Genomic DNA, 27,050 nt, shown 5'->3' on the forward strand with positions numbered 1-27,050 from the left:
GTATTTTTTGTGTCTGTGTTTATTTTCCACAAATATCTCTGTGATTTTTTTGTTGTTATTCATATTATTACATTGCTGATATAGTTATATTCATATATTGTTATTACAGCCCAGAACGTCCACATGAGGGCGTTAGGGCAAAAAGCCAAATAATTTGAATGACAGCCTAATGGCAGCTTTTGCTGTTGTTTAGTTATTCCATCTATCCCGTCCGTTTTATTTACCGCTTGTCCTTTGCTTAGCTATTTTGCGCAATTTTATGTAACGAAAAAGAATAACTATTTTTTTAATTGATATTGTTACATTGCCTCATACTGATGTTTTTATATAATGCTACCTCACAATTAAAAGTGTTTCCCCATAATATATGTGTCCTGTGTTTTATTCTGATTAGAATTAAACCAATTAAAGCGAAAATGACAAACCCATTCAAAGGTCTTGAAAAATCTCGAATAAAAAGTGTCGGTATCATCGTGTATTTACTTAGTATCGGGTTGATACCAAAATGTGCAGTATCACCCACCCTTTGTATCCACGGTAACTGCAACAACGCGAAATGGCAGCGCTGCGTTACAGTTGTACTTGAGAGTCAGGATTTCTGAGTTTTCAGTCAGGAAACTTGGACGCGTTTATCTGTCTTCCGTCATCTGATTTGGTAAATACAACCACGTGTCACTTTTTGTGACGTTTAGCGTGTACAGTATTTGAAAGAGTTTGTTACATGCATTTCCTATTATACAGTCTATTATAGCAAAAACTAGCATAAAGTATTGTAGTTTGTTTTTCATTTAGATAATGGAATATAGAAATCGAACTCATGTTTTTGTAAATGCATCTCTCGAAAGAGCACACGTACTTTTTACGTATGATGTAACGCATGAAAGAGATCTGCCAGGACGCACAAAAAATGAATGATAATAGGGTAGCACAAATTCCAGCGCCTCCTCGGTACCCAAACGCACCATTACGTCTTTCGATTCGGCGATTGTTTTGCTAGCTGATGTTAGCCGAGAAGGAAAAGACACAAGTTGTGATAGCTTCCACTCGTCAAATAACTACAACAATCGAAACAAGATGAGTGAGCAGTTGAAATTCATCGTCGAACAACTGAACAAAGACCCGTTAAGGAAAAACTTTAATCTCATCACGTTTGACTCCCTCGAGCCGATGCAGTTGCTTCAGGTGTTAAATGATGTCCTAGCTGAAGTAGACCCAAAGGTAAGCAATCTTACAGTTATTACATAACTTGATGTTGTACCACACACACACCATCGCCATGTTATGAATGAGGACATCTTATTTTTCAGCAAGCTATTGATATTCGCGAGGAAATGCCTGAACAAACCGCCAAGAGAATGTGTTCTTTGCTCGGGATGCTAAAATACAACCCCCCTGGCAACCAGTCTGATCTGTAAGTTGTTGCAATTCAAATGAAAGATCGGATGTTTTAAAGGACTTTTCTACAATGCCTGGTCAAAAAAGGTCACCACCTGGATTTAACTACTTTAAGCGTACACTTGAATCTTGAATCTTCAGTTGGTTAGTCTAGGTTCCGAAACTTTATGTGCTTAAAGAATTAAGTCAGCTAACTACCTACACACAGTAAACTGAGTGAGCAGGTTATTCCATGAATGGATTTATTTTCATCCCCGGTGGCACTGGCATATTCCAAGATGACAATGCTAGGATTCAAATTGTGAAAGAGTGGTTCAGAGAGCAAGGGCAGCAGGGACATTGTTTTCATACATGGATTGGCCACCACAGAGTCCAGACCTGAACGCCATTGAGATCAACCTTGGGGACATGTGCGCCATAATTAAATCTCAAATTGTGTGACCTTTTTTTGCCAGCAGTGTAAAAGTGGGGTACTCAATTGCATGATCATAAAATGTCTTACTTTTGTTTTGCCTCCAACAGAAGCGGCTTCAGACAAGGTCTGGTGATTGGCAGCAAACTTGCAGTGCATCCCATTTTGCACTGGCTGCTGCAGAGAGTCCCAGAGCTGAAGAAGAGGGCTTATCTAGCTCGCTTTCTTGTTAAACTCGACGTTCCTGCAGAGTTCCTGGCTGACGACGTCATCAGTGACACCTATCATCAGGTTTCCTACACAAATTGTAAGGCCAATTATAACCTCGGCAGCAAACGAGCTAATGCATATGTGTGTGTGTTCCAAGTATGAAGAACTGGTGGAGGCATTTAAGACAAACCATAAGGAGTGTGAGCAGCTGAGAACGTCAGGCTTCTCCACAGCAGAAATCAGGAGGGTAAAACACAACTTTTTAAACAAAAAAAATCTCAATGGCTGTTTAATAGGAATTATTCGTTCTGGTGATGAGCCATTAAGCACAATCTGTACTTTTTCCTCCTCTAATCAATATGTTTATGGTTTAGTTTATTTCTATTTATAAGAAATAGATGTTAAAATAAATATTTTTCAAAAAATTAGATGAGTAACAGTAATAGTAAATGAGTACAGTTTATGTTTGTTTGATGATCTGAAACATTTAAGTGTGACAAACATGCAAAAAAAAAATCAAAAATCAGGAAGGGGGCAAACACTTTTTCACACCACTGTAGATGTACTGTAAAATGTTTTACATAAATTCATTAATAAATGATGGATATCGATTAGGCAGTGATGAAGAAAGGTGTTGAAAAAGATACCAATAAGCAAATAGGAGTTGCAAATAAAAAAGCATATAGTTTGTCCAGTGTTAAGGCTAAGGAAGAAATAAGAATGTTAAAATTAAAGTAAAAATGTAATAACTCTAATAAAATAGGGAAAGTAGTTAATAATAAATGTAATATAAAAAATAGAGCTGTCAAATGATTAGAATTTTTATATCATGAATAATCACAGTTTTCAAATTAATCATGATTAATCACCCTTTGGAACTATGTCTGAAAAATGTCAATATTTACTGTATTTTATTAATAGAAATGACAGATTATATGTACTTGTATGTAATAACAGCTCCAAATGAACTGAAAATTGAAATCAAACTAAAAGATATCACACATGCCTGAAAATCTATTTGCCTAACGCTAGTCTCCAGTAGCAGAACATTTGAATCACACTTTTAACCATGTTATTGTGAGCAATGGGGGTTGCGTTCAAAGACACCATATAATTTAAGTTGAAATCACATTTTGGATTGTATTATCTGGGATTTCGGCGCATACATAAATGCAGCTAATTGTACTTCCGCAGTAAGAGTTACGAAGTGAGCGATAAGAATATCCACTGTTTTTCTTTGTCTTACTGTTTATTTAGACCACATGTACAGACATAATAAAGATGTTGTTAAACTGGGCGTGTCCGTGATTGCACCTCACGGTTGTCTGGTGACGATTAAGTGTTTTTAAGTAAGTAATGACATTAAAATAAAAACAAGTAGGCATGGACGGTATACTGTAAATATATGAAGTAGTCTGATTTGAAATAATTTAGATGTACATAGAATGCTTTCATATCTGTTGATACTTTTTTCTAAAACATTTTGTGTGTGTTTCCCAAAAGGATATTACTGCAATGGAGGAAGAGAAAGGCCCACTAATTAAACGTGTGGAGAGGATGAAGAAGAGGGTGAGGGAACTCACATAGGGCCCTATTTGCTCTTGCAATGTTTGGCAAGCTTTAGGATTGACAGAGGAATGAAAACATGACCCTGGTTATATATTATCAACTTCTCCAGTGGCCCTGACAAGGATCTGATAGCTTGTAAAGTTGTATTACTAAGCCAGCAAAGTAATGGGCTGTTGATCTTACACGAAACAACCATTCCAAAAAGGCGTAACTTGACTCTGCAGGAGGTGTGTGGTTATTTTGGGATACTTTATTATAACAGCTTCTTGTGCTCTTGTCCCTCCACTAGGTGGAGTCAGTATCCAGCCATCAACAGATGCTGGAGCAGGCCAGACTGCTGAGAGTTGAGAAGAAGAGAGAAGAAGATTTAGCTCACCAGAAGCAAGAACAAAAGAATCAAGTAAAAATGTTCTTCAAACCTTTTCACAGTTTTATCAGCTTTACACTTGATAATTGTTTCATACAAATTACACTGAAACAACATATGTCCTCTCACCTCCTGAGATGATATACAGGTGCTCAATTGTGATTAAAGGGATTAATTTAACAATATGTATGTTATTGTGCTAGTTGTAGGGGTTGTCTCCTGTTGTTAGGTAAGGTCACCAAAGAGCATGGAGGGTTTTTCTCTCTCTCTCTCTCTCTCTCTCTCTGAAACATACAGTATGAATGTATTTATCAATGAATATGCGCCTCAGTTTGCTATATTGCCCCACTACAAACTACAACCACAAATAAAGCTGCAGGCAGCATTGAACACTCCCCCATGCACCTCAGAGTTCAGCAAGTAAGTCTAAACTTAAAGTTTTTAAGCTCCCAGCGGTCTTGTATCCGTGTTTTTTATTTGGACTCATTTGGTCAAATTTCCTAGAATGAGTAACCCTGGTATCCTGTCACGTCGCCACAAAATTTGGCGACTACCTGTGAAAAACTGGTCGCAGGGGTCACCAACGTGGTGCCCGTGGGCACCAGGTAGATCCCAACGACCACATGAGGCGCCCGCAGGCCTGTTTTTCATTCAGGTTTTCAGTTAATAATGTGAGAACACTAGAAAGAAATGTATTCTGAAAAATAAAATGTGAGTTGTAAATACCAGCATTGTGTGAATGTTTTGGTAAAACAAGCATATTTGATCTGTTTGGGTTGAAATAAGGTATGAAAATCATTTCTACAAAAATGAGTAGCCTGTGGCCATTTTCATTTTCTAAAAGTAGCTATCACAAGGTAAAACGTTGGTGACCCCAGGGATACAGTAATGTCTTGTTTATTGTGGTTAATTGTTTCCAGACCCGACTGTGATAAGAAAATTTCTGCAAAGTAGGATTCCTTATTCATAAATTGAATATTTTTGTAGTTACAGCATAGAAAACTTGTTTTCGACCTTCTAAATATGTTTTTTTTTTCTAAATTACAGCCCTGTAGACATGAAATAAGTCACCTTTTCATTCATATTAGCCAATATAGTAGACATAATTAGAGAAAATAAGCTATTTAAGACATAAAAAAGACTCATGTGTTGCTATAAATGTGTTCTGGTGCAAGGGGAGCTCAGTGGGGAGAGTGGGCAGGAACTGACGTCCTGGGTTCAGAGGTGAGTTTTAGCTTGGCGTGGTTTACAGCCGCAACAGTAGCCCCTGGGATTACAGTGTGGTCTGATGCTGGTGTCTCACAGAACACTACGTATCATTGCAACATCTTTGAATGTGTCTTCTGACTGCCTTATATTTGTATTTTTGTTCATTTAGCCATTTTTATGCTTAAAGATTCTCATTTTAGATAAAAATATGTATACGTTTGCTTAAATATGCATATTTTTGACTAATAGTAGACCATATTCAACCGCAAAACGGCATGATTTATTAATCTATTTTTGAAAAACTGTGATAGAGTGAAGCTTCAAAATTCGAAGTGGTGAGGGACTACTTTATACTTTTTCAAATGTCTAGGAGGCGCTACTGAGTGACTTTTGGGGCTTCATGTTCGGTAGTCCTGAAATAACACATTTTTCACCGGGCCTGACCTCCTTGCAAACTTTTGAGTTTGTTTTTGTGCATGTTTAGGCCCCCAAAAATGCAAAGACATGTACGAGTAGAAATAATAATAATAAACAGTAATTACAGTAGGGCCTTCACACCACTATTGCTCGGGCCAGAATACAGTATTTTAGTACAGTATTTTACATAGCCCGAGTGTAAATCAAAAGCGGAGCATTATTACTTTCATAAAGGCAGAATGTTCGCTCTTGCGTACGCAGTCCATTGTTGTGACAAGTCTAGCCTGTTTTGAGTAATGGTGAGCAGAGATCTAAAGGAAGACAACCTTTTCATAGGAGTCACAAAGTCTGATGCCATATGTCATACGTCATGGTAAGAGTAGAATAGCAAACTCATTTCTATGATGCCATGAAATTGTCAAACAGCTCAAGGGTGGAATAGGTGTGTACAAATATTTTAAAATAAACAAAGTCAATTGTAGCCTTCCAAGAGCCTTACCCAACATTGGAATTGGGGCATCGTTAGAGCAAAAAACAGCCATAATTGTCTTAATAGCTGGTAACATAAGTGAGTAGCAAGATAACTGTGTCTTGCCTACCGTCAAGCAAGGTGGTGGTAGCTGTGGTTCATTGAGGGTAACATAAATTCCGACATGCACTGTGACAAAGCAAAAAATACCCTCCCCTCGCTTGTGAAATCCGGTCACATGGCAATTTTCCAACATAATAAATAGCCTAAACACACCTCCAAGATGACAAGTGACTTGCTGAGGAAGCTGAAGGCGAAGTTCAGCACCTGTGGGACATCCTGAAGCAGAAGGTGAAGGCGCACGAAGCGTTAACATCCACCACCTTATGTGACGTCATCACGGAGAAGTGGAATCATACAAATTGTTTTAGATCATGTTGAACAAACTTTGTATGAGACTTTGCATGTTTTTTTCTAAATGCTATCATTGGCTTGGAGCTACTAATCAATGGCTTGTGTTCAGCTGTTTCAGGCAGAGCAGAGATTGCAGAGGTTGCAACAGCAGTTGAAGGACATGCGACAGGCTGCAGCTGATGCCAGTCCGGATAGTAAGTTTGGCTCTCTTAGAAAGTGCAGCCTTAGGGGGTCTCATTTGATAGGCTTGCATTCATGAGCCCCTCTGATATTAGTCATCTCTGAACTGCTACAAAATGAAATGATCTACAGTACTGTAGTGTCTGAATGTCTTCCCCTGTTCTTGACTTGCGTCAGGCACTTAAGCTGGAAGGGAGATTTACACATTAGCAGTTGGCATGTGTAATACACACAGTGGAAGAAGCTGCATCACTTTGTTATTTGTGCGTATTTTTATTCCTATCAGATCGGTGGCGGAAAGTGCAGTCAGTGTCAATGTTAGAAATTAAAAAAAACATTTTTTCCCAACATATTAAGCCAGGGTGTCCAAAGTAAGACCAACAGCCCATTTTTTACTGGCCCCTAGCACATTCTAAAAAAATTACAATTACAAAAAAAACACAACAAAAATGAGGAAAAAGTCAAACGAGCACAATGCAAGTACAAAAAGTTTGGACTTCCTTGCATTGAGCTCTCTGTCTCCCCAAGGCTTGATGAAGCGACTCGAAGAGGAGATCAAGATCAACTCCTACATGGTCTCTGAGAAACTGCCCAAAGAGTTGGAGGTTCTCAGGCGCACAGTGCAGTACCTTCAGAGGGTGGCGTCAGAGCCTGCTTTGGGCCACGGTGATCTCCTGGAGCTGGGGGACAAGGTCTGGCACAGGATGCTACTCTGAAGTTTGTCTGTCCTGTATACTTTTAGCTTTAGCTGAGTTATGGCGTTATTGTCGCTCATCTTTTGACAGATTAAAGAAGTTGACTCCCAGATAAATCAGCTGATTGAGAAGAAGATGATGAGAAGCGACCCGAGAGATGACAAGCTAACCCTCTACAGGCAGCAGGTGCTGGCTTTAAGGTTTTATTTTCTTTCTGATATGGTTATGGCATCTTTCTTCTTGCCATATGTGTTTCATGGAGATTCAGTAGACAGTCATTTAAACCTGTCTTGGGTTATTTATTCATTTTAATGCAATTTAGCTCCAAGGCAGCTGTAAAAGAGCTGCTCGGTGCAGTCCCATTCTATGTAGATTTGTTCGCATATTAATGTTTTAATGCCCACTTTTCACAGGGTTTACCTTCCGGGACCAAAAGTGAATGGTGAAAAACCACAAGTTATTGATAGGTCCATAAAAATGTCTGGTTTTGACCCATGGCTCCCTCCCCTGTCCCCTCTGACCCCTCCTGCTAAATTGACATTGACGTTCTCCTCAGATTTTGGATTAACATGTTCAATAAATGTAACTGCTACAGTTAGCTTCAGCTCCAGAACCCTCCCCTTCTCTCTTCAACTGCCATTGTTCACTCACGACACAATCCAAGTTTAGGTAAATATTCCTCACACACTTAACGCATTTTAAAGTATGAAATGTATAGGCACTCACCACTAATGAATGGTAGTGTAAGATGACTCCTGAACAGATGAAATTGCATTCACAGTGTAGCCTTTAGCCTGGTCGTCAGGCTAGTGCTAGATCAGGTGTCAGGAAACTTTTGTGCTAAATCTCAACACGGAAAAAACATTATCAGCGAAACATAAAGACATAAACATTAACATTTTAACTGTATTATCACTAATTTATAAATTATTATTGACTTATGGTGGACGAGATGGGTTTTCTGTGGAAAAAAACCCAACCTATTTTCAGAGAAAAATGTGCATTTTGACCAAAAATCCGCAAATTTACTGGGCCATGGATGCTGAATTGCAACTGTGCGGTCATCTACTGTAGAATATATGGGCAAAGGTTGGCACACATGGCCATCCTATCAGCAAGAACTGAAAATGAAGGAAATATGTAGTTAGTGCTCTTTTTGTAGCTACTGTAGCTTCCTGTCTTCTGGGAAGCCTTTTTTGGAGTGTCCAGCACAGTCATCCTGGAAGATTTTTTTTTTTTTCCCACAGATTTGGAAGCATAGAAAGTGTCCAAAGTGTCAAAATAATTAAGATTCAGAGAGAGCCCTGAATTTAGTGTCTCTTATCTCTTCACAAGTAGTTGCTCACACGGTTCCCCTGGGTTTTAAAATTCACTGAGAAGTGACACATTTTGTGAGTAGTGCATATTGACAATAAGAGTGAACAAACCTGTAACTGAATTAGAGACTGCTGTGATATCGAGAGGGGGTAGGATTAAATTATGCTCTGCTTCTTCCTACTCCTTTTTGGATATGTTGAATTGTGAATTGTGAACATGTGATGTATTCAGTGTCACTTTGTATGCATGTTTGAAACAAACCAAACTGAACTAAACTAAAACACATTTGATTATCTTTCCCTTGTAATGTGACTCTTGCAGGCATCCATCATCATCCGTAAAAAGGAAGCAAAAGCAGAAGAGCTGCAGGAAGCGAGGGAGGAGTTAGCTGCAGCAGAACGGCAGCTAAAACACAAAACCGACCAGGCACGGGCCTCCAATGGGGAAGAGGTCATTCGGGGTGATGAGGTACACCTATGCCTGTCAAAAAATTAATACAGCCATCAATTATCAGACAATTTTTTATTTTGGTGTGGGGCTATTCATAATGGATGCGCTTGATGTTTGTTTTTTGGGAAGATGAGCAAACTATTGTCTGTCCAATTCTCTTTGTTTGCTTGAGGTGACTGATAACAGATGTATCACACATGAACTTTAGTGTACACTTCATTCACTTTCAAACCAAAGAAAACAAGAAGCTATTTCTGTTCCTATCCAAACACAGACTGCTCACTGTCTAACAGTACTCATCCCCTTTCCCCACTCGCCCCCCCACATTCCCATAAAGATCTATTAATAGAATCCAACTGAGAAGATCCAGAACAAAACTCCTGGAAGTCAACTTTTCCCTCCATCTTTAGTGTACGTGCTCTCCTAACTAAACACAACTAAACACTTTAAACACACTTGTGGCCTAAAATGTTGTCCTAAGGCTTTATTGCAGAACAAAAGACTTGCAAGCAATGACGTCTCAGAATGAAACCTGGGAATGCAATCACCTCTTTTTTTGTTGATGCATTCATTAAAGGAAAGATAAAGGTACTTTATTTCCTACATGCACAATATAAATCAAAATGTGTTCTCTTAATAATGGAAACACCCATTAAAAAAAAAACCTTAAAATGCCTATTTTTGGCATATACTGTAATATGCCTCTCACACTTATTAAACACATTGGAAATTCGGGTTTACACGTTAATTACATTATACAATATTTTACAGTCTTTCTCATACATTAATTTATTTGTGTTGGCCCACCACAATTAAATTTGGACCGCCATATATTCATTTTGCATGTTTTTTTTGTATTTTTTAGATTTGGTGCTGTGTCCCTCCTGCACATTGCACCATCAAACCACTTTCTATTGAAGTTACCATGAAAACAAACCTAATAGGGAGTATGCAGGAGAGCGAATGCTGAACCCAGGTGGGGATGTGCTGCAATTGGTTCATACATTGTGGCAGCTTTGACAGATTTATAAACTATCTTAAAGGTTTTTAAAACCACAGAGCCACAAACAAATGATAAAGTGCCAAAGTGTTTTTTTTACAGCCTGTTTGAGGAGGTGAAGTGTCACGGCAGGTCTAAAATGGTGTCTCCCTGTCTCCCTGATCTTTTGTGTGTGCTGTGAGGATGCTGTCAATCCTTGCGGATGGTGCACATACTTGGCTTTCTTCTGACTCTTGACAGCTCTGACTAGCTGCTGTGGATGAAGAGGGTGAATTCCCTCTGATTAAATCTGCATAACAAACAGTTTATACGCCATCAGTGCAGACACAGCTGATGGACAGCCTGGTTTGGCATTGAATTTCTAAGACATTGCATTACTCAAATTTAAAGGAGATGCTTTGGCAGCAAGAAATAAACAGCTGGTGTCTCTGCTTCTGGCAAATGGTGAATAGAATTGAAATATCATTGCAAAAGGATTGCCAGCATGTTTATTCTCATTATTATAAGAAAGCAAAGACCTGAGCAAAGCAGTGGAGAGCCCCCAAGAATGTATTAGTTAGAATCTTGTATTTGTAGTAATGAAGAGGGTCGTTGGATCTCGTTGGATTTAGTTTAATCAAAAAGGTTTTGTCCAACACTGCTTATCTAGACTCCTCCATAGTTTGGGGCCATCAAGCACAGTGGAGATGATCACTTTTATCATAAGTATTTTCCATTCTGCTAGTTGTGTCATCACATGCCACCCACAAACTGCAGAGGGGCGGCTGCATCTGCTCATCACCGATTGGAACAATATGAAGCGTTTGTCTACTGAGCACATCACACAGGTTAACCCTGTTCCAACGGCCCACCCACGGAACGTTTGAAGCCTCACAGTATTTCAACTGCAAGTAAATCTCTTGACAAAAATGGTCCTATTTTGTTGACAGTGAGCCAGTAAATGTACTCTAGTAAGATAGTTAAAGACATACTAACTGCTGCTGCAGACAGCAGATCATTTTCATCAGATGCACACATTTTTTGCAAATATTGTTCATCAAGAATTGGCAGAGTATGGATGCATTAGCCACTTCACGCAACATAATGATCTCTGAACTATGAACTTTTGGTTGCATCTCACTAGAAAACTGTTTTCTCCGATTAACTTCTGTACGCAAAAGTGTAAGAGCCCCTCTTCTAACCTACGTAGCTCAGGCCAATTACATCCAATCTTCATGACTACAGACAAATTGAACAGCCAGTGAAATTGTGACATCGATTTGTTGGTTGATAGGTGGGCTTTTGTCATGACGGCAGGGAACTCCTGCAAAATGGATATAGACAAAAAGTGGACTGCACATGGACTCTGCTTCAATGGCACATCAACATTGTACCTTTTTTTTACGTTTTTTTTTTTTTTTTTTTTTTTTTTTAATTATGCTATAACTGTCCTGAAAGACACAATACAGTGTCAGTGTTTGCATGTATTAAGTGAATACTAGAGCTGCAAGCAGTGTTCCTTCAAATTTTCAAGTGTCTGAGTATACACACAAACAACCTGAGCATTCCTTGGACCTCCATGAGCGGCATCAGACGTGCACACTGTAGTATTGCACCTGTCCAAAGCCTGTGAATTAGGGATGCTCCGATCATGGTTTTATGCTGCAGATTCCGATACCGATCATCCATGAGTGAAATCGTCCGTTACCGATCACAAAGATAGTGTAATTTTTTAAAGTTTATTTAGGATGACTGCTATTGGTCAGGGGTGCTGTATAAGGGGGGGGGGGGAAAGTTAGGACAGTTCCAAGGTCCCCTGACTGCCAGGGGGCCCAAAACATAGGTAATTATTAAAAAAATAAAAAGGGGGCCGCCCAATGTGATTGTTTTTTTATTCATGGGGCCCAGAATTCCTGGTTGCACCCTTGCTATTGGCTATGTGATATGAAAAAGGGAACCGTAAAGTCACCTTCTTTTAGACAAAAACATATTTGACTTACTTTTTCAAGAGAACATGGATCACTCATGAAACTTACTCTCCTTATTTAAGGAGAGTTTGAATATGAGAGTATATAGTTTGATGGCGTTCTAGCAGGACTTCCAGGTATCATGCAGCGGGGCTCCAAGTGAGAGAGCAGTCGCCAAACCCGGTGTCGTCCACTGCTGAGAGAGGCTGGTCATCTAGTCCGATGAATTCATTATTTTTCGGGTTATTTGCTTTAGGCTTCTGACTGTCACGCACGTACGGACAAGTGATGTCCAGCGTTGGCTACATTAGCTGCCGTTTGACTAATGATCACATCGTGAGCCTCAAACTCAACATACTCCGTCAAGTGTTTGTTCTTCAAATGCCGTGAGATATTTTTTGTGGCAGCCGTTCCACACAGCAGACATGTTTGTTTTGGGTTTTGCACTCCTGCACAGTGTGAAGGAAAGTGGGTGAGAGACGCTCGTTACAGGCTGCATGCTGCAATAGTACGAGCCAGATGTGATGCTTTTTCACGGAAATCGGCCGATATTGTTCGGGTACCCACTCGATCAGAGCATCCCTACTGTGAATATTCTCATTCATCCAGATCATTGTATTCTTAGGGCATTGAATCGATCGCAACTGGACTGTTGAGGTTGTCTTAGCAGACATCTCGCCTCTCATCCTAGCAGGCTTCATCAGTTCATACTCAATGAGTAGGTGGGACAGCCCTAGTCTGATACATAGGTAGTAAGTCTGCTTTCATTGGATGACTAAGGAAATTAATATTAGTGGTTAGTTTGTAGTTGTCGATTAATTGGATAATCGGTTAATCATTGATTCATCAATTTAATGTTGCAGCTCTAATGATACACATCTATTTTCTGAGTCTGGAGAAATTTGAAATGGAAATGGAAATTTGAAATGTCAAATCTGTAGGAACCCTGCTTTGGTTGTGACTTTTTGAAAGTTAATTAGCCCAAAAATGTGAATTAGCCCAAAAAATGTTTTGTGCACTTTCTCATTTGCAATGATGCCGTGCTCTCTTTTGTGTCGCTGTTGGCTTGTTGGTGCAATTTGTTTTGGAGTGGTCAAGTGTGTTACGACTGAGCTGCTTGTTTGACAACAGGAGTGGTTTTGGGAACGCACTGTTCGGAAGACTATGGAGTATTATTCTGCTCTGTTAAGTCCTCTTTCAGCCACGTCTGCCCTTGATGTCCTAAAATACACATACAATATACTCTCTGAACCATCCCTCCACCCGCTCTCTCTTACATCAAGCATCTCGGGTCCCCAAAGGACGTGAAGCACATTCTGTGATTTCTGGGACTGTTCTCATGTGTCCTTGTTCATTTATAGCTGCTCTTCATTGTGGAGGAGTTTCACTGTGTCCCGATAGACAGACAGACACTCGGGGTAGGGGGCCAACTCAACATCCACTAGCAGCAGCGAGTCTGCCAGATGGAGCTGTTTGTTGAACATAGTTGGCTGAACAGATCGAGTGTCAGAGCAGGGCACGGGCTCCCCTCTGCTGCTGGTTTAATCCCTTTCCTCTTCTGGCCTTTATCTCACATGTGTTGGACAGCATGTTAACAAATTGAAATGTTTCTGTTGCTTTTCTTCTTTTGGAGTCAACATCCAACAGGTTATTGATTGGGAAAAATAAATTCAAACAACCCTATTATACATTTCTTCTGTATATGTTTGACATTTTGTACTCTTGTTCTCCATGATGTGGAAGTCGGTGTGTTTTTAATTTATGACCACTTCTCATTACCGTGTGTGGTTGTTTTGTATCTAACAATTGTGAAGTAAGACAGCAATGGCTTTTATCTTTTCAGTTGAGCTAAAGACCTACCTCATAGTCACTACTCCTCTTGTTTACGGTTTGGTCAACCAAGGGGAGAAGAATGCAGATTTACCCTGTACACAACTTGAGATTTATTGAGTTTTTTTTTTTTTTTTTTTAAGAAACTCACTATAGTGCCCCACTGGAATTCATATTTTAAAAGCCTCTGAAATGAGCAGGATAGGACTGCTATCATTAAGGTAGTGATTCCTAACCACTGTGCTGCGGCACATTGGTGTGCCACAGAAAATTATCCAATTTCACTTAATTGGTCCGAAAATGATTATTTACTACAAATGTATAGTAACGTCTTTAATTCTCTCACTGGTACTTACAAATATCTACAGCAGGGGTATCCAAACTTTAAAAATACAGGGACCATTTTGATACTCTTAATTTTGTAAACAAGCCCAAACAAATCCGATGTCAATATGTTAAGTTATATCAGTATAGCCAGCAGCTCAGCTTTGTGTTATGGCTGACAAAGCGCATTACAGTAAAACCTCACCACTTCACACTCCAAATTTTGTGGCTTCACTCTATTTTTTTTTTTTTTAAACTTTGAACCCTGCAGCTTATACAGCTAATCTCGTGACATCTCCTTTACTTTAGAACTACTACTAATCGTTTCAATACTGTGCTGCTCGCAAGTCGGTGAGGAAACGGTAGCTCTTTCTTTGGCAGGAGCCAATCACGAGCTATCAGCGAACTCACGATGAGCTTGTCAACCCATTGGAAATCGCAGGAGGTCATTACGCAATGTAACAGTCTGACTCACGGTGTCATCTAAGAACACTAAACTCATCACACGGCAACATAAGGCTCAAAAGGTGCCTAAGAAAAAAACAGTACCAATTTGAGTTTAAAATGTAAAAAAACAACAATTTTTAAAATTCTTTCCAGAATGCATTGTGTCCAAGCAAAGCATTCATTGGTGCTTGCCGAGGCGCTGAAATGATGTCAGCCTCCCTCTGGGCTCCTCTGGTTCCCTCTGGTGAACAGAGGCAGCATTGCAGTGCCATCCATCCATTTTCTATGCCGCTTATCCTCCAATGAAATGCTGTGCTCAGACAAAATGCATTATGGGAAAACATTAAAATAGTTGGGTTTTTTTCCATTTTAAACTTGTATTGGTACTTGTATATTTCCTAGCTACTTTTTGAGTGTTAACTTGCTGTGTGATGAGTTTAGCGGTCTTTGTGAAATGACACCTGTTATACTGAATAATGACCTCCTGTAATTTCAATGGATTGACAAGCTCGTTGTGTTTTTTCATAGCTCATTATTGGATCCTATCAAATCAAGAGCTGCCTGGTCCTCGCGGACTCGTGCATGTCACAATTCACATAGACATGTGTGTCATATAGTCCGGTGCAGATTATATATATAGAAATCTGTTTTTCTCTCTAAATTTAGTGGGTGCGGCTTAAACACCGGAATTTACGGCACATGTTTCAGATCATCAAACAAATTTAAATATTAGTCAATGACAACACAACTGAGCGCAAAATGCAGTTTTTAAATGAAAGTTTTTATTATTAAGGCAGAAAAAAAAAATCCAAAACTACTTGACCCTGTGTGATAAAGTGATTGCCCCCTAAACCTAATAATGAGTTGGGCCAACCTTAGCAGCAATAACAATCAAGCATTTGCAATATCTTGCAATGAGTCTCTTATATAGCTGTGGAGGAATTTTGGCCCACTCATCTTTGCAGAATTGTTGTAATTCACTCCAAAGTCTTCTTTTTGTTTTTCTTCAGCCGTTCAGAGGTGGACTTGCTGGTGTGTTTTGGATCATTGTCCTGCTGCACCATATTTTACCATATTTTGTCTCGTCAGCCTACAAAGTATTTTCCCAAAGGTCTTAGGGTCTTTCTGAAAAAGTTGAGACGAGCCTTAATGTTCTTTTTGTTCAGCAGTGGTTCTCGTCTTGGAACTCTGCCATGCAGGCTGTTTTTGCCCAGTGTCTTTCTTATGGTGGAGTCATGAACACTGAACTTAACTGAGGCAAGTGAGGCCTGTATTTCTTTGGATGTTCTTGTGGGGTCTTTTTTCATCTCTGATGAGTGGTCGCTGCGCTCTGGGGGTAATTTTGGTTGGCTGGCCACTCCTGGGAAGGTTCACCCCTGATTTTGCCATTTGTGGATAATGGCTCTCACTGCAGGAGTCCCAAAGCTTTAGAAATGGCTTTATAACCTTTTCCAGACTGACAGACCTCAATTAGTCTCAGTTAAGTTATGATTTAACAGGGCCACGTAGGTTTGGATTTTTTTCTCCCTTAATAATAAAAAGTTTGACAAACATGCAAAAAAAATAAAAATAAATCAGGAAGGGTGCAAACACTTTTTCGTACCACTGTATACACTATGGGGGTGTTATTTCATGTCTATAGGGCTCTAATGTTAAAAAGCCTGTTTAGAAGGTTGTAAACAGGTTTTCTATGTTCTAACTATGAAAATATTGTATTCATAAATAAGGAATCCTACTTTTCACTTATCACAGTTGGGTCTGGGACCAATTAACTGCGATAAATGAGGGATTACTGTATTATTATCAGCATTGTTAGTGTCAACATAATATTTTTTTTTAATGTTTGCCGTTGTTTTTTTGTTTAAATGTATCTTTAGAATGTACCACAAAAAAAATTAGCTTCTGGATAAAAATGGCCCCTGGGCCGCCCTTTGAACACCTAATCTACAGGGTTTCTCCAGTTTTGTTTTTTTTTTACATGTACACATTTTAATTTTGAGTTATTTCCTTTTGGTGTTAGATTGCATGTAAGAGTGACAATTTAAAAATCATCCAAAGAGATCCCTTGCTGTTAGCACATGTATTATTGACCTTTTTAGTAAAGTAACACTAAATGATCTCTTTTGTTCCCTTGTAGCTCAAACGTTTAGTGGTGAAACTGCGCAGCAAGGGAACCGTATACAAGAAAAAACGTCAAGAAATTGCAGAGCTGAAGGCGGAGTACGGAATTCTTCAACGGACTGAAGAGATTCTTAAGCAGAGACATGAGGCTGTCCAAGAGAAACTGGTAACTTTTCAGATTATCTTTTGTGGCGTTTAATCTCCATCATACTCTCCTAAATAGGGCAGCTATCCCATTGAAGACTGCCTTAGAGGAAATGTGAATGAATCAGTGAGGGAAATGCTCTTTTTCCTCCCACAAGGAATGCAATGCTGAATTACCATTGAGCAAGGCACTCAAGCCCTCCTCCACTGTTTGTTGTGTACTGTGCATTGACCACCCCTGTCAAAATGTTCTGTTTGTATTTGATCTCCCCATTCAAGCGGGCTGTGCTAACACGGGCGTGCTGTAAGCTTCCTGGAAATGGCTTCACACCTCTTTGTGGTCCCAGCACCTGACTTGTTGATAGGCGGTCTGAGAGAAGCCTTGTGGAGCTTCTATTTCTGACGGCTGCATCTGCTCCCCCTGCTCTTTCTGCATCCCTCGCTGGGATTTGTTGAGCTATGACAGTTCTCTGCCTCATCCTTTGGATGTGACGGGGTAGTGTAGCTCTCTTAACCTGCAGAAGGGCGCTATCTTCCCCATAACGCCTTTTGGTACAACACGACTCATGGTAAATTTAAGAGTAACATTTGTATTATAGTTTCAATGACATAAATGAACCATAAAGAAAATTGTGGACTGCCTTACCATATCTGTCAACATTTGCTTTTAAAATAAGCGAATGGAAAAATAGAGGAGTTTCCTGGGCAAAACGGGAGGGTTGATAGGTATGTTCCTTACTTGTGGTTCTCTGTCAGGTTTGTTTGTATGAACCGGAAGGCAATACATTCCCGTGTCCCAAACTTTGTCCAGATAGAAAATGAAAGCGTAATGGGTTCTTCATTTGTTACATAAAGTCATCAACAAGTTTTGTGGCAAATTGGTTATGTATCTTTTATTTTATAACATCTTTTATTTTCCTCTTTTTCCTTTATAGCTGCACAAGCTACTCTGTAGTGTTTTTTACTCATATTTGCTTATTTTGGGTTTAATTCCAATTTAATTTCCACCGGGGGCTGCATACTGAAAATCAAAGGATGTGGGGGGCCACTTTTTATATAATGTTAGATTTTTTTTTTTTTACATAATATTATTATATGTTTTTTTTTATTTTTGTAAAAAGGTAAAAAAAAAACACTCAAAACTTTATATTTAAAGACAAAGCTTTGCGATTATAAGTTATTAGTGTCAACATTTCATCTTTTTATCTGTAGATTATGCCTTTTTGCTCTGTTTTTCCCATTGCTTGCTGTTTTAGTTGATTTATTTGTATTTCTACAATGGACCAATAAAAAAACTAACCGTGCATCGCCTTGGCATAAACTATCTACTGTATTTATTATCAAACATTTTCAATTATTTTCTCTCCCTATTGAATGAATGATCAAGAATAGCTATGGAGGAAGGGTAGGATTAAATAAGATCTGATTCTTCCTACTTTTTGTGTTTCATTAACTTTCCATACCTCTCTCCCTCTTTCTCGTGTGTTTTTAAGCAATCTGTGGAGGCTGAGAAGGGTATCTCTGGCTACAGCAACACTCAGGAGGAACTGGAGAGGGTGTCGGCCATCAAAAGTGAGCTCGATGAAAAGAAGGGCCGCACACTGGACGATATGTCTGAAATGGTAACTAATACTTCAATGCAACACTTGAGGTTGGATCAGAATATGTTCAGTATTAAGTTGATTATTATTACTGTAAGTAAACACAACACCGGTCTCCCCTGCCTTCCACACACATCTTCCGTCGTTGTCAAAAAAAGTCCTCCCCAGCGGATATGACCTCGTCATCGGTCCGATTTTTTTATGTTGAGGAACAGAAAATAGTCAGATGATGACAAATGCGGAGAATGTGGAGGGTGATCAACCAGTTCAAAGCCACAGTTGTGCACAGCAACAATTGCAACTACATACAGTACTTGTGGGCAGGACCCCCTTCGTCAGTTTTCTAGGCCGTTTTGACTTAATTGCCTTTCACAGACTTTCGGTTAAAGTCGGACCTTCTGGAACGGATTAATGACGTTACTAACCAATGTTCCACTGTACAACTACTTTTCAAATTCCTGAGATATTGATGTGAGTTTATCTGAAAGGAACACTGCAGTTTGTATTAGGAAAGGTTGAATTTAATGCATACTAAGTTTCATAGCTGTGACATAATACCTTCTCAGTTAGCCTATGAAGAGCTGTTGAGCCCCCCCTTGTATGCTGCAATATTATGCTGTACTTTTTATTCTTTATCACGTATTTATACATTTTTACCAATTTAGGGTGACTTCGCAAAAAAACGACCTATATTCGGAAAGAAAAGCGTGAATGGGCAGGGTTTTTTAAAATATTTTTCTAATATTTTTTTTTTTAATCAAGCCTAAAATTTGCATGATTGCTGAACCACGTGTATATACTGTATATGCTGGGATCCACTGTATATATATTTTACAATTTGCATGTGAAGAGAAAAAAAAATCCTCATGATTGTTGACTTCATGTTTTCATAGGTGAAACAATTAAACTCGATGATCGTAGAGAAGAAGTCGGCCCTAGCTCCAATAATCAAAGAGCTGAGGTCACTGAGGCAGCAGTGTCAGGTGAGTATTGCTGGACTGTAGTGCAACCATATAATCTACCATACATATTCCACACAAGATCACTGAAACTAAAAAAAATAAAGACTGTTATTATGTTGAATAAATAATGGGTATGTGTGTGTGTAAATATTGACACAACACCATTTAAGCCATACAGTGGTGATAAACTATGACAAAGTTTTAACCGTAAGATCAAATGGTTTACATTGACAAATCTTTTACTGAATCCTGCTGGTCTTTTGTTTGTCCATTATCATGACAGGGTACTTTAACAGTCATTTACATAGCCCAGAAAGAAAAAGCTTGATGGGAAAGCCCCTCCACATTGCTCTGCTAAAGGCATAGGATTAAATTTTCCTACATGTGCTCCATCTTCTGCTAATATCTACCAATGAAACGCTGCAGCAGAAAGACAGAAATAGACTTTGTAAGAGGCTATTGTTGGTTAACTTGCTCAAAGTGACGCCATGTTTTGAGTGATACTATAAACGGAGAGTGTTGAAATTGGAGTCTTGCTATGATTTTGCATGGAAAATTGATTTCTTTGTTTTGTGTGGATGGACTATTTTCATACCAGGTGATAAATCAGGACTATGAGGAAAAGAAGTCACAGTATGAAAGTTGTGCTGCTGGTCTGGAGAGCAACAGGTCGAAATTGGAGCAGGTATACTTCCTCCTCTGCTGTACTCCGTCTCTTGTCGTGGAGTTTTAGATGTTGCTGTTGAGAATTGCTGTGTGTGATACATACTGCATACTTATTTGCAATGATTTTTACACTCTCTTGGCAGTAACATGGATTCTAATTGTGATTGGCAGGAGGTGAAAGCACTGCGGGAGGAGGCAGCACAGGAGGAAAATAGATACCATTCCATCAACTGCAAGTCAGAGGCAAGCAATCGCTTAGTACAGTGGTGTCCAAAGTGCGGCCTCGGGGCCATTTCCCGCCCGTAGCTCATTTTTATTAAAAGGTCACGTCATGTTATGAATGAACACATTATGCTTCTTTTACTGTTTTTTTTTTTTTTTTTTTTTTACTTTTACTAAATAAACACTGCTTGTGCAAAAAAAGACTAATATTGAAATATTCAATATACGTGACAGAAAAAGTGCCATATTCCTTTTTAGCACTTTCTCTCAACAATGTCGTCCTGCTATCAACAAGTAAGACAGTTTAGTCTTAATAAATTCACAAATAAGAATCCAATTAAATAATGCTGGCGACTATATAAGTTGCGCATTTCTATGTGGCACAAACATCCGTATAAAGTCATGGTAAAGTACAAAGTATGAAACTCTAAACTAATACAATCAGTGGACAAGCAAAACATATTAGGTTAGAAGTATTAAAGCAAGACCCCTTAGTCCCTCATGTCATAACCAGCCCTTTCATGGCAAATTGCATATTTGTTAGATATTATTATTATTATTATTATTATTATTATTATTATTATTATTATTATTACACTTTTAGTTTCAGTTCAATAGCTCAGTGCATCATTGTCAGTACGGATGTCCCAATACAACTTTTTCACTTCCGATACGATTCCGGCATTGCAGCCTTGAATATCGACTGATACTGATATTGATTCGATATCAGCCCTAATCCTACTTACTCTTATTACTTGTTTAGTCGCGTGGAATGTTAGAAAACCCTTCATCAAGTGATATCACTCAGAGAACAATAGTCAGCAACAGTAGGTTTGAGTAAAACTGCCCATGTGTTATTTTTTTTTTACGCATCTGGTGTATAGTTTAATTGACAATGTAGCGAAGGCCAGGCGTAATGTAGCAAGGCTCGAGGTGCTCAATGAAGCATTTAAACATTACATTACTCACCTCCGACAGGGCATGGCTTTTTTCTTTTATAAACAAATGACTTTTTGCCATCTCCTGGGTGTCAAACAGTGCTGGATGTTTCAGGAAGCCATGGTGCTGCGAAAACCTTAATGACATTTTTTAAATGCGTAATGAGATTGGTTGGATTAAGCTCCCCTGGTTCTGTGCCACCATGGGAAACTTGTGCATGATAAGTTTTGCACTCAACTGCAACGTCTTTTTTGGCCTTTAATGGAAAATACTGCCACACAACAGACATCACTCCTCCTCTTTGGTAAACACGCTGGAACACGCTGTTGTTGTGATCACGTGGGCTCTGCATCCTGAATAGAAGGGCTGCTGCTGGATAAAAGTGCTCGCGCGGAGTCTGGAATGGACTGCTTGTTTTGGAGTGCCAATCTCGTAGATTTTATACAGGCCGATATAATCCAATAACTTTTTTTTCTGCTATCGGACAGATATGCAATATTAATATCGGGACTCCTCTAAATGCTTCTTATAGAGGCCTTCCCAATACACACACTCATCCTCCACAAAACACACTTACTCACATACAGTCAGAGTTGCACAACACTTACATACGACTAATGGAAAAATACTGGAAGACACACAATAGATGATCTCACTCAAGCTTAACTCTCACTTCTACACCAGCTTAAATTTTCTTTTTCTAAAGGGACGCAGCGACTGCTATATACACTCCTGATCAAAAGACCAGTTGAAAAATGGCAAGAATTGACATTTTGCACTGTTGGATCTTAATGAGGTTCTAAGTAGAGCTTCAAAATGCAAAAAGATGAAATGGGAGTGAGACAAAAAAATTTGAGGAAGCAACTTATTGCAAACAAGCATTAAAGTGAAATAGGCTGTTCATCAGTTTTAAGACCATAACTAAACAAAAAATCCTGAAATCTCCCTTAACTAGAAATAAAATGTTCAAAAAGAAGATAGCACCTTTTGTTTGAACACAGGCCATTTTTAAAGTGAGTAAACGTGTTGGAACATGTGACTGATGGGTGTGTTTTGTTGCCCAAGTGTGTCCGATTGCATTACTTATTCAATCAATAAATAGCACTGAATGCTCAGTTTCAGATTGGGTAGGTTAGGTTTTGCCTGTTTAGACTGCATTTAGACTTGAAAGCAATGTGAAAACCAGAGAGCTGTCTATGGGTGAAACACAAGCAATTGTGAATCTGAAAGATGGAAAATGAATCAGAACCATTGCACAAACATTGGTCATAGCCAGTACAGCCATTTCTGAGACAAACGTTCCATGGACTGATGAAGTTTTGAGGATCATCGCAGTGCTGTTTGGCAAATTTGCCATATCATGAAGTCTTCTATGAAGATTAGATATACTGTAATATCATGTTATGTCTTATCACTCCTGCCATCTGCAGGTTGTTATTGATGTCACCAACTGTTGTTTTAGGGTCTTTCTTTATGGCTCTCACAATGTTTCTGTCATCACCTGCTGATGTTTTACTTGGTGTATCTTTTCGACGTCTGTTACTTAGTACACCAGTGGTGTCTTCTTCAGGACATTCCAAGTGGTTGTACTGTCTGTGACCAATGTTTTTGCAATGGTTGTGATAGATTTTCTATCTTCTCTAAGATTCCCAATTGCTTGTTTTTCACACATAGACAGCTCTCTGGTTTTCATGTTGTTTTCACCTCTAAATGCAGCCTACACAGGCAAAACCCATCCTACCCAATGTGAAACTGAGCGTAGACATTCGCTGCTATTTATTGATTAAATAAGCAATGTAGTAGGACTCACATGGGCAACAAAACACACGTCAGTCATGTTTTCCAATACTTTTGCTCACATGAAAAATGGATAAGTTCAAACAAAGGTCGTGCATCCGATCCATATGTAAATACCTGGAAATAAAAGCTCGTCTCATATTAATCTTGTGATGTCAAAACTAAATGTTTTCAGTCAACAGCAAACATAAATAAATTGACTTCACTGTTCCAATACCTCTGGAGAACACTGTACTGAGTTAGCAAGCTTATTGCTCTGTGAAGCACATCATCACTCGGGTGCCAATATCATTATCACCAGAATATATCTATTTTTATGCCAATAACGGCCGATGTTATCAGTCAGATAGGAAATTACCCTCTCATTCATAGGGAAGACTCCAATGCAGAGTATAGGTCATGAGCCGGGGGGCTATTACTATTAATAAGCCCACATTTGGTTGAAGACATTCTTTCCCCAGTAGAAACTCCAGCGTAGAACTAAGTCTGACCCCTCTTCAGGAGTTGGGTTAGGGAACCCAAACTCTGGGTGGACAGTAACAGTATCTACTGTATACGTAAGCTCTGGGTCCTTCCCCACCAAATAAGTAACGTCCCATGTCTCAAGAACCACACTTGGTAAATGAAGACCAGGTCCTCCTGGCTCCCGCCTTGATGCCTTTGTGCAAGTGACCTGCCTCTTTAGTGAACCCATCTGTGTTCTTCACAGATCATTGAGATGCAAATACAGCGGGCGGCTGAAGAGATGAAGGCCTACGTGTCCTCTGACGTCCAGGAGAGGAAAAAGGCTATCAGGTGAGCGTGCAGAATCAGGCCAAGCAGCTGCTTGCAAGATGAAAGCCCTTTTATACCCTCGGGGAGCTCTTCTTACATCATAGTCAGTTGAGCTGCTGCCATTCCACATAAAGAGGTATTAGAAAATTGTTACCACAAATGGAACTAGACTATTGATTAGGGACGTAATGATGAGCCACACCATCATGAAAACAGAGCGGTAGTTCTTTTGAATTAGCTACGGTGTGGATGTGAATTATAGTCTTGTGTTTTTAGGGAAGTGTACATGAAGAACATTGCAGAGCAGGAATTACTCGGCAAGGTGAGGTGTTGCCATTTTCTCTTTATATTTGACAAGTCATTCGTTTGTACTGCTATCAAACTGTGTTCAATCTTGTTTTTCCTCTCACATGTGTAATCCAGAAGTTGCGTGAGAAGCAGAAGCTGGTGAGGGAGAACCACACTGTGAACATGGAGCAGATGAAGATGTGGAGAGACTTGGAGCAGCTGATGGAGTGCAAGAGGCAATGCTTCATAAGAGCGCAGAACGAGGCATCCGTTGGTCAAGTCATCCAGGAAGGAGGAGAAGATAGACTTGTGCTGTGAGCACTTCTTACTGGAAAGTTTTAACTCTCTGTGGGCCACCATACTTAATGACACATTCTTATTTATTCTTAATATACTTTTGAACTAAGTGTCCTGCGATAACAGCATACAAAGTGGTGTACTGGCAGCCAACTATTTTTAGCAACGGAGTGTGTTTCCTGCTTATTTTGGAGGTCTATGTTGCTTTGGATGCTGTCTGATGACACTTTCTTGGTTGTTTGTACATTTCCAGAAAGAATTTAAAGAAATACAAGCTCATATATTTCATTGTCTTTTACGACTGGATTTTATGACTGAGAGATGTTCTGTTAAGGGATGCTGTGATCGATCGGACACCGGTCAATATCGTCCGATTTCCGTAAAAAACAACAACATGTGATCAATGTATGCCGATAAACGCCTTTCAAAGCCGATCACAAAAAACGATCAGCGTGCGGCGGCAAATCCTATATGTCTGCTGGGTCACGTAAGGTTGCCAAGAAAATGACCCGTCTCGTATTGAGCTTGACACAGGCTACGCCAATCGATGCCAGCTTGTTTGATCACTCCCTTACCAAATCTATCTCAGTTTGACTATTCTTGCATCTTTTGACACAGTCTGCCTAGCTGTCACTGGCTGCACTATGTATTGGGGGCAGCTAGCTAGCATTTAGCTAGAGTTATCTGGCTAACTTCTGGTCTTCGGGCTCCAAATGTGACTTTTTACCACAGTGTTATTTTGTTTTTAAAACAAACAAGCAATACAGTTGGGAGCTCGTTTTTATCCCAAAGGAAGTTACAAATGGATATCACGGTCATGGCGTACTTAGTAACTTTTGCAAGTGTCACAGGACAACTTTACTCTTTTGTTGTCATTATACTAATTATGTCTTGTCTACTATTTGTGTGCGGTTGTTTAATGAACATAAACACATAGTGTGCCCAGCCTTATGATGGTGATACTATGACAGGGGTCTACTATCTCACCAGCTGATTTTGAGTAGCTTAGAAACGCTCAAAAATATTGCTTGAACTCTTTGAATTTCTTTATTATAACTTTTGAATTCAGACTTTATGCCTTTTATATAATGACAAATGAGCACAACATAGCACACAAATGAAGGCAAAGAACAAAAACAATCTACCCAAATGTTTATTTGTTAATAATTACTTATTTGTCAGGTATCAGATGATTGGTATTGGAATCAACAGCATAAAACCCTGATCGGATCGCATGTAGATGGACAAATACAAAATCAAATACATTATTTCCATGTACAGTACGGTATACTATTTTAAAATTAATTACAAGACGAAGTTCAGTTGCCTAGCAAAATGTCATCACATTTTAACAACTGAGTAAACTTGTCAATCTGAAATAGCCGGTGTACTTGATTTGTATGCTTCATGATGCCACTAACGTCTTCATAGATCATTTCAGGGTGTCTTTTTCTAATCTGCTGTTGACAGTCAATGTTTCGGGCTCTTGTGCCAAACACATTGCGTGCACATTGATGTCCAACTGGGGAGTATCATGTTATTTTTAAAACGCCTTCGTCTTCTAAGGGCCTTACAGGGATGTGATAACAGATTATACACGTCAGTCCTGTCAAGTTACAGGCAATGATACCCTCGAAAGGGCAGGGCCGGGGCAGGGGGTTATCTTAATGCTCGCTGACTTTACAGCAATATGGATGCATTTACAAATTGTGGCCATTCAGTTACTTACTGTTCGCACTCAAGTGCAAATAAGGAAAGAATTTTAAAAAATCAATATAAAAGCAATTGTAGTGTGAGGGAAACTTTACATTGTGCAATGCGGTTTTGGAAACAAAAAGGATAAAAGTGTGATAATGCATATGATGCTTAAAAAAATCAAAAACAAAAATCACATTTAAAAGGCACATTTTCCACCGTTACCGTCACAAATGACAAAAAAATGGACAACACTCAACTGATTGGTAATCATAAATATTTTATTTGCAAACAAGGCCATATTGCAAAAACTTTGGATGTTTTAATACATTTATTAAGCAGAGTATGTCAACATACCAATGGTATGCTAAGCTATGCTAACTTTATTTTTTTGACTAAACAATATTTGTGGTACTTTTTTCTTTTCAGGAATTCAAGTAAATGACTAGAATCTTACATCAAGAAATAATAGTATTTTTTCTGACAGTACATTGGTACATTTACATACAACTACATTTGAAAATCCATGAATAATTGAATGATTGTAACATTTGTTCAGCAATGTATGCAATGCTAACTTTTTTTTACTTTTTTTTAACCAAAAATACTATTTTAACAATTTGCAATGCTTTATGTTTTTGTAATTCAAGTAAATAACTTGCGTTGTTCAGCACTGTAGGTCAACATATGCATGCTATGCTAACCTTTTTACCTTCTTTGTAATGTTCTCATGTGATGAGGATGAATGTGTTGTAGCTTATACAATGTCATTTTGAAAGAAGTTCTTTAATTGTATTCTTTAGTCAACACCACAGTTCAGAAAAAAAATAGCTGGGGTTCACACATGGCCCCCGGGCCGCACTTTGGACACACGTGGCTTCACTAGAATTCGC

At 39.0% G+C, this 27,050-nt stretch overlaps 1 protein-coding gene across 3 annotated transcripts; it reads left to right on the top strand.

Annotated features, from left to right (window-relative positions):
• The first annotated feature begins 947 nt into the window (after positions 1-947).
• ift81 (intraflagellar transport 81 homolog) lies at positions 948-27,017 on the top strand. 3 transcript variants are annotated; one of them, XM_054772754.1, is made up of 18 exons: positions 948-1,218; positions 1,308-1,411; positions 1,918-2,098; positions 2,175-2,264; positions 3,521-3,586; positions 3,876-3,986; positions 6,572-6,656; positions 7,171-7,334; positions 7,428-7,523; positions 8,976-9,122; positions 16,789-16,938; positions 18,410-18,538; positions 19,411-19,500; positions 20,078-20,164; positions 20,317-20,388; positions 23,813-23,898; positions 24,154-24,199; positions 24,301-27,017. In XM_054772754.1, exons 1-18 carry the CDS (start codon positions 1,075-1,077, stop codon positions 24,481-24,483), a joined length of 2,031 nt encoding a protein of 676 aa, XP_054628729.1. In that variant the 5' UTR covers positions 948-1,074; the 3' UTR covers positions 24,484-27,017. The 3 variants fall into 3 exon arrangements, with proteins under 3 accessions (XP_054628729.1, XP_054628730.1, XP_054628731.1); XM_054772755.1 differs by lacking the exons at positions 948-1,218; positions 1,308-1,411; positions 1,918-2,098; ... (1 more) ...; positions 3,521-3,586; positions 3,876-3,986 and adding an exon at positions 6,366-6,399; XM_054772756.1 differs by lacking the exons at positions 948-1,218; positions 1,308-1,411; positions 1,918-2,098; ... (1 more) ...; positions 3,521-3,586; positions 3,876-3,986 and adding an exon at positions 6,459-6,498.
• Positions 27,018-27,050: the final 33 nt, after the last annotated feature.

Source organism: Dunckerocampus dactyliophorus, chromosome 4 (assembly GCF_027744805.1).
Source record: "Dunckerocampus dactyliophorus isolate RoL2022-P2 chromosome 4, RoL_Ddac_1.1, whole genome shotgun sequence".
NCBI classification, from domain to species: domain Eukaryota; kingdom Metazoa; phylum Chordata; class Actinopteri; order Syngnathiformes; family Syngnathidae; genus Dunckerocampus; species Dunckerocampus dactyliophorus.